General features: G+C 35.6%; 1 protein-coding gene across 2 annotated transcripts in view; it reads right to left on the reverse strand.

The window, feature by feature from the left end:
• Window positions 1–7,515, reverse strand: part of LOC127806787 (ABC transporter G family member 24-like) — a 32,484-nt gene extending 24,969 nt beyond the window's left edge. For both annotated transcript variants that reach the window (XM_052344302.1, XM_052344301.1), the window contains exons 1-8: window positions 7,122–7,515; window positions 6,914–6,990; window positions 5,721–5,996; window positions 3,902–3,965; window positions 3,665–3,811; window positions 3,470–3,504; window positions 3,279–3,352; window positions 500–1,428 (exon numbers count right to left, since the gene is read on the reverse strand). In XM_052344302.1, the coding sequence (XP_052200262.1) occupies window positions 500–1,428; window positions 3,279–3,352; window positions 3,470–3,504; window positions 3,665–3,811; window positions 3,902–3,965; window positions 5,721–5,996; window positions 6,914–6,990; window positions 7,122–7,339 (1,820 nt within the window). In that variant the 5' untranslated portion in view covers window positions 7,340–7,515. The remainder of the gene's footprint in view (window positions 1–499; window positions 1,429–3,278; window positions 3,353–3,469; window positions 3,505–3,664; window positions 3,812–3,901; window positions 3,966–5,720; window positions 5,997–6,913; window positions 6,991–7,121) is intronic.
• Window positions 7,516–8,598: the final 1,083 nt, after the last annotated feature.

Consider the following 8,598-nt stretch of genomic DNA (forward strand, 5'->3'; position numbering starts at 1 on the left):
CAGGTCATACACAAATAGGCACTTGTCACTTAAGTTACATGTGTTTAGCATGATTGACTCTATACTAAAACCAAAAAGGTTATTGTAAATGCAATTCAAATCTCCTATATTCTCACAATATAAAACTTCAGATGGTTTTTGGTTCAAAGAGGCAAAAGCAATAGAACTTACAAGTATGAAGTCGAAATCAATCAGGGACCAAAAACTAAAAACGGCTGAAAGAATAAAAATATGTGTTGTCCAAAATGCATCACTAATTCATTTAGAACAAGTTAGCTTTACAAACCCATAAAGACCAGTGGCAATATCCAGCAAAGAAAAACTTGGAAGGATTAGAAGCTGGGTCGACCAATTAATTACCAGAGGTTATGCAACAAATATCTTAATGAAATTATTTCTTCTGTTTCCTATGACAACTTCATAGGATGACAAAAGGAATGTATTGTGCAAGTGTTAATAATAAATGGCAGTTGGAATATTCAAAAGAAATCAGACATACCTGCACCTAGCACTAAACCAGAGATTCTCCTCAACAGTCAGATTTCCATGCACAATATCATCCTGTGGCACAAAACCAGTGATTTTTCTGTATGAGTGGATTGAATCAGTCTTTCCATTGATAAGAATTAAACCAGTCATCTTGCATCCAACTGTTTTTCCTGCCAAAGAAGAAAGAAATGTTGTCTTCCCAGCACCAGATGGTCCCATGACAGCAGTAATGTGGCCAGGCGTTATTCTCCCAGTAACACACCTTAAAAGATGTCTGTTTGTCCCTTTCAAAGTAAGAGTAAGCTCCCTAAAGGAAACCTCAATGGTTGGTCTTTTCCTAATTCCTGTATTGGTAGCCATTGAAATTACTCCTGAGAAAGTAAGGTCCTTATTTTGCTGCTGCTGAGCTTTCTCTTTCTCTAGTTGTGCATATGCGTACTTGAATATCTGACTGTGGGTATGTATCTGCTTTTCATTTGGCATTTTCCTTTTTACATTTTTACCTTCAACCTCAAAACTTAAACCATCAAAATAAGAATCATCATCAATTGCATGCATCCTCTTCATAAGGTCACTGGGTTCTGTTTCTTTTCCCCCTGAAGCAGCAGAAGATTGCTCATGCAACCTTGAAGTACTTGGTTGAATGGATGAATCTAGACTGTTATCATCTCTCTCAACTGTAGTTTCATGCAAAATCTTGAGCTGTTCAGGAAGTGTCACAGTTTTTTTACGAGAAAATGTTTGAGAAAATTGACTTTGCAATCCAATTGCACGCTTCTTAGCAGCATCTTTAGCAGATTTCCACCTCTCACGTGCCTTTGCTTTCTCTCTAATGCTTCTTACTGCTGCTTCCCTGGTTTTAGCACGTCTTCTTTCCCGAGTGGCGAGAACTTGGTCAGAACAGTTGTAAATAAGAAGCAGGAGAGTACTTAATGCAACCTGGATGAAAATGATAGCTGTTAATAATCTATTAGTTTGGAACTGATAAAAAGAGATATGCACATAGAAATAATGTGAGCACAGAAGACAGTGATGCCTCTTAAACAGAATCTTAAGCCTTCAAGATGACCTATAACTGAAATAAGGGCATATCCTTCATTATTTCTGTGATAAATCATTTTATAAGCTTGAGGACCTTAATGATAATTACATTAATGCAAATGAAACTAGTGAAATGAAATTACTAGAACTATTTCTATTATCAAATTGGTCAAATGGCCAATTTGGTATTTGTACTATACACCAACGTCCAGTTTAGTACCTATCCTTTGTTTGAGTCAATTTAGTACTTGAAGTTTTAAAATGGTCCCCAACTTAATACCTGTCATCAATAAATCGTTAGCCTCTATTAACTGCCATTTATCAAATTAGCAGTTGTTTGACAAGTGTAAAATTGACCAATTTTTCAAATTTTCAAATATTATTAACCCAATTTTTTTACTTATACAAAAATTTGGATTATTTAGCACTAAATTTTTACCTGATTATTTTATTTGGCTCCTTTCCTCGCAATTAAGTAACCAGAACATGCCATGTTTAAATTATAGAGGTAAAAAACCAAACCTAAATCTTTGTGCACAATTCCAAAGGCAATTTGCCAACCTTATGCCTGTCAATGGACCAAGTGCAAACCTGAATCCTATTCGTTTAATCAAGTATAGTATTAAACATGGATGTGATTACTAAAAATGAGATCTGAATCCAATTATTTATATCACAAACGATTCAAATATAGATAATAGATTAAATATATTTCACATTTAATATTATATATATTTAATATTTATATAATATAATATTTTTCAACAAAAAATATTATGTATTAAATTAAATATAAAGTATATTATGTAATCTTTAATATCTAAATATGTCTATTATTATATTAATAATTATAGATTTAATTTAATATAATGTTAAAGATATTTAATATTATTTATTTAATCCATTATCCATATTCAGACCATTTATGATATACATAATCGAATTTAGATCTTGGTTTGGGTAATTAGATCCATGTTTAATACTAAATCTTACTAAATGAATTAGATCTGGGTTCAAACCCAGTCTATTAACAGGTATAAGCTAGGCAAATAGCCTCTAGAATTGCACACCCATTGATTTAGGTTTAGTTTTATACTTAATTGCAAAAAAGAAAAGCAAAATAAAAAAATTGACAAAAATTTAGTGCTAAGTAAGCCAAATTTTTATATAAGTAAAAAATGTTGGAAGAAGTTGTAATCCATTAGGAGTCTTGGAAGATAATCTCACGAAAGAAGAAAGTTTCCAGAATTTAAAGGTTGTAGATTATCACGTTAGCTGTAAATTGAGTTGTAATCTTTCCCTATTTTATAGGAGAATATCTAGGAAATAAGTTAGCTAATATTTAGGAGATAGATGGGCTGATATCTAGGAGATAAAGTTAACTATTTTTAGGTCTCTTTGTGTATAAAGTTCTATGACCATTGAATGAATGAATCACGGTAGTTTTTCATTCAAGTTTCTACCGAAATTCTTCAAAAAACTTGGCCAAATTAATGCTTAAAATTTTGAAAAGGGGTTAATTTCTTACCCACCGTTGGTGGACTGTTAGTTTGACTACCAGCGGTTAATGGTGGCTAGCAGTTGATTGATGGCGGGTACTAAGTTGGGACAATTTTGAAACTTCCAAGTACTAAACTAGCCCCAAAAAAATGATAGGTACTAAATTTTATTGAGCATATCTACCAAAAATTCAGCCAAATGTACATCAAGTTAGGAGTTATAATTTTTAGCTCTGTAGAATAACTTACTATTAGCATAACTCCATATGCATGAATATTCTGAGTTGCAGTGTTGGAATTGCATGAAGTCAATTTGAAGCAACCTGCAAGTTAATCATTAAAACTCAGGGAGTCAATGGAATGCAGTAAATGAGTTGTAAAACCACAGATCCAGGCAGTAGAAAATAAATGAATAACTCACACTTCATCAAGAAACTTACGTTTCTCAGAAATAGAACCCATCCTGCAGTAATGCCTGAAATTGCAAAAAGAAATTGATAGAATTAAAAAACTAAGACATCAGGCAGCAACATAATAGAAAATCCATACTGGCTTGCTAAAACATGTTATAATAAATCACTGAAGATTGGAACTAGCTAAAAAGACAAACTAATACTGTCCAGATGGGGATATACCCATTACTACAAGGAATTTTTTGGATACTTGTTGGACAATATGATCCTGCAGAACAGAACATTTCACTACTACTGCCAACATCTGCCCAGATGTTAGCTCCACCACAAGTATGGTTTGGCTTCCCAGCAGGTAGTTTGTAGGAGTATCTGCACAAACCTAACAATAATGTTACATGAACACCAGAGACCATATATAACAAAGATAAAGCCAGTTAATAGCCAAAAAAATCAACTTACGGTTCACACATGCCAGTAGCTTTGTTGAGCCTAGCAAGAGGGCAATACGCACCCAACGGGCAAGCTTTGGCAACAAGAATACAGTAAGCATATGCAGAAAATTAATAGAAACTATTAGAATCTTAGATTGAGAATACAAAGTTCCAATAGTTTCATGTGCTAAGAATGTATTGATAATTTAAGACATGGAACAAAAAATGTACTTAAACATTGAGAAGCCAAAATTAAGTATAAAATAACTAAGAACACTCAGTGGCAATTGAGAAGTTCAATTACAAAATACTAACCAACTTTGAGGAAATTTTGCCAATTACAATAGTACATTGACTACATTAGACTAAGGTACAATCTCTTTAAGGATGTAAAATAGAATAAAAGGACGCTAGAGTAATTCAGACAGATGATAAGTAAAGGATTGAATGAATTCAAGCTGTTGGTGGCAGCTAACAGTGGTCTCAATCACCTCTCAGGGCATTTGTGAGACAGTGAGCACACTCGCTGAAACTTCATATAGTATTGTCTTTTGTGCTATTATTTGTTGCTTAACTTCCATTTCAGTGTGTTTGTACAATGTCAAAACCCATGTCCATTTCATATCTCCTCAGCTCACCATCTGTTCCAAGCTTAAGTATAGATTGTTTGAGCATGTCTCAAAACTCCTGCTTTGAGACTATGAGGTTTATTTTTCCCTAGTTTCAAGTATAATATAAACTTGTACAGGTCAGGTCCTTTCTTTTAAAGTGGACATCCTAGACCAGAACATACAATTAATGACAAAAACAATGACCTAGACAGCAACAACAACAGAAATTCGAATGACAATAACCTGAGTTCATGTGCAGGGCCTACATTATATATTGATGACAAGAATGGATTTGAAAATATTAACTACATCATCACACATAAAGTCTACTTGGAGCACAGCTGGTACTGTAAATTGTTTGGAAACAATCATCCAAAGCAAGTCCAGTAAGAAGAATTGTTGATTTAGACTGGCTTAGGAGAAATGCCTGGGAGGTGAGCAGGCTGTTGGGTTTCAATAACGACATCCTCCACAGCCCTTGATATGACTGACATATCAAGAACTCCTTTCTTCAAAAGTTCTAATCTGATAAGAGTAGCTAAGATTTATGTGAATGAATGTCATATCATTTTTATATCTACGTAACAAAAGTTCTCATGACACTACAGAATGGAGAACATAAAAAGCTGTTCTTCTGCAGCACCAAAGTTGGGGTGTAATATTTTGCACAGATCTTGATATTATTTTTCTTTCTATTTGTTGGAGACAGGATGGTTAGTCACTGTAAACTATCAAATCCATGCCTTGATGGAAAATTCCAATTTATGTTCCCAGCCATGTCAACCCCTTCCTCACACACATCCACACCCTAGAAGCAAATAAAAATGAGAGGGGGAAAAAAAAAGAATAACACCAGAAAAAATACAGGAAGAGAGATGGAGATTAAGGCAGTGAGTGCTTTCAGGAGAAATAGTAAACACACAGAAAAACAATACCGCAAACCATTGTGGCCAACTCTAAAACAAATAAAAGCACGTGATAACCATATTCCATTCATATAATGTAGGAATTACCCCCCCAAAAAAAGACAACAAAAAGAAAACTATGCCCATATGAAATGTAAGAATCCCCAGATTATCAAGGGAATGGAACAACTCAATAATAATGGAGATCATTATTCCATAGAAAATGAAATATGAAATAGACAAACAAAGAACAAACAGATTACTAAGACTGGAAGGAAATAAAGTCACTTCTAATAGTTAAAGAAGGAAGCAAGGATCTTCAAATACTTACATATCATGCATGCAATACCACTAGGGCAGAAAAAACCCTCACAGCAAGGCTGACAGTCAGAAGTTCTAGAAGGCACATGTCTAGAATCTCTTAGGTCAAACTGTTCATTTGGGTTAGCATTACATGCCCAACCTGGCTCACAACCAGGATTCCACGTGGTTAGATTACAGTTCTTGTTGAGATTTAGATAATTGTTACTTTGTGATCTCCTTTCAAAGAAACTGCTGAAGTAGAACTTCACTTCTGCTGCTGTGCACAGACGTCTTGAGATATCTCCTGTCAAAGAAATTGTCACCGTCATCAGACATGAGCAGACAACACTATAATGCAATTGACATGAGGAGATAAAAAGGAAATATGAACATAAGAATAAGTAGTCTGATACATATTTTTACATCAATTATAATTCCTGAAAAATAAAAGGTGAACAGAAACTTTAGTGGTATGATACACGCACACTTCCATTACTTGCAACACCGTCTGTTCATGGCTCCAGACCTCAGATGGACTTGAGTGTATGAACTTACATACGGTGTGTTAGGAGATGTCTGGATATGCTAAGCTATCAGGAAAAGTAGTCTGGCGGGAGAAAGCCAATTTCAATTGCAGATCCCAACAAATAAGCAACTTGATTTCACTTTGAGGATTTTAGATTGCTGACTTTCCTTTGAGAAGAAAAGAAACTCTGAGTCGCAGCCGAGAAACCCATATCCAAACTGACGACTAAAACTCCAAGAAGATTAATTTATTTGCTTAAAAAAATTTAGTCAGTTAAAAAGGAAACAACACGAATTATACCAAATAAGTAAATAAAAAAATGTCCAGCCTCCACTTTTTTGGGGCTGTTTTTTAGCACGCAGCTTTATCCTTGCCCTTGTTTTGCGAGGAGACAGTTTCGACCATTCAAACCCATGACCTTCCAATTCCAATCATAAAGTAGCAACCTTACTGTTCCTAGAAAAATCCTCACCCCTACCTTTTCCACTCTGGCCAAACAAACAACAAAACTTGTTTTTATTGCAAAACGTCCCAATTGAGGAACAAGAGGAATTCAGAAGAAACATGGCATTCAAACCTTAAATCGATCATTTGGTTTGGGAAACGAAAAGCTATAATAAAACAACGGAAATTGTAGTAACAGGCATAGTGTAGCTACTGATTAATAAAATGTCTAGATGGAATGCACTACCCACCCCTAGTTCTCCGAATGCAAGAACTGAGGAATGCCAAATTGGAAGAATAATTGAAGGTCCTGTCCCAGTCGGCGGTCCTGGAAAAAGCAAACGAAATTTAAATCTCAACTGGACCAAAACGGAAGTACCAAAAGTTACACTACCCAATTCGTCATCATTTTTCTTGTGAACCAAACAGGAGACGAAAATTAAAATTGAAGCAGCTTACGGATCCTTGATACAGAAGCTGGCGTTCTTCGTGTTGTCAGGGCTTAGAATTACGGAGGTGAGATTGGAGAGTCGACTGTAGACGAGCTGCGTGACGAGCTCCAGAACATCGGGGTCGTCAATCTGACTGAAGCCGTCGTCGACCTGACACCGGACGAACCATACCGAACTCAGCAGCAACAAGAAGGCGGCAAAGGCGGAAATGTACCTTACTCTCATATCTCCAGAGCTAGGAATTCAGGAAACGCGGTGTTTCCAACGTAAACTTGCGAATTTCAGCAACAATCGATTGCAGATGGTACCAGTTAGATTATTGGTTTGAACTGTTCGTTTCTGGCTTGGCCTGCTGGCCTGGCTCGGGACGAGAAGAGGAGCTCAGAAGAGAAAGTTTAAAATACGACGTCAACCCTGTTTGGTTGCGGGGTTTGGTGGGGCCTCACCACGTTTAAACGACTTTCTTCCTTCGGAAACAAAAAATATAGGGTTATTGGTAAACTAACACCCTTCAAATTACAAGAATCACCAATATTTAAAAATAACTAAAATACCATTATATTTAAATATTTATTTCCCTTTCTTTTTTTACATCCCTTTTTTAACTTAAAATCTCTGTTGCTACCAATTCTTCTTTTGGCCACTATTATAATTAAATCCTCATTTCATCATCATCGTTGTTGACTCATCCCTCCTTACATTGTTGCCATTAACTTTTCTCTCTCCTTACCCTTTTTTTTTAGCTATTGAAATGTTATAGTCACCACTGACAATAATTACAGCTAATGTTTTGTTTTCCCTCAACCTGATAAGGTTTAAAAGAATCTAGATGCAAAAGTATCAATTGAAACCCTCTGTAACTCATTTGGGTTCTGTTATGGGTGCTTTTCAGATAGAGTTAATCAGCTGGACTCGACCCAACAGACTATCCCAAACTCCCAAAACCCAACAGGCCCAAAGTCGAGGTTGTCAGAGTAAAATTGCACGTCATCGAAACTCGAGGTCAGACAACGGAACCAAGCGAGCTCCCAACGATACTTTTAACTCGCTAGCCGAACCGTTTAACTTGCATAACAAAAAGACCACGGAATAATCAGAGGCGATATCCACCTATCTTATCTGAGGCAAATCAAATCCCTAAAATCATGACGTTAGTTCCTGATAATTCGAAGACGACAAGGAAATGTCATCCATATAGCAGAATTCTTCTACATTTAAAATTCATTCAAATTGTAAACACCCCACTTTATAAAGATGGGTCAATATCATCACTGTAAAATGGGACAGAGAATACTATACTATTACTCTGTTGGAATAATCAGAGAAACAGTCGTGGACTAAACATCATTTAGACCGAACCACATAAAAATCCTATTGTGTTTTTTATTCTTTGTTTCGTTATGTTCTTTCCTTAGTCTTGTGTTTGTCGCTTTATTGTGGGTTCTCGAACTCCGATTGACCAATTTCGAATGTCAACAAGTTCA

The sequence above is a fragment of the Diospyros lotus genome, chromosome 7, assembly GCF_014633365.1.
Source record: "Diospyros lotus cultivar Yz01 chromosome 7, ASM1463336v1, whole genome shotgun sequence".
In the NCBI taxonomy this organism is placed as follows: Eukaryota; Viridiplantae; Streptophyta; class Magnoliopsida; order Ericales; family Ebenaceae; genus Diospyros; species Diospyros lotus.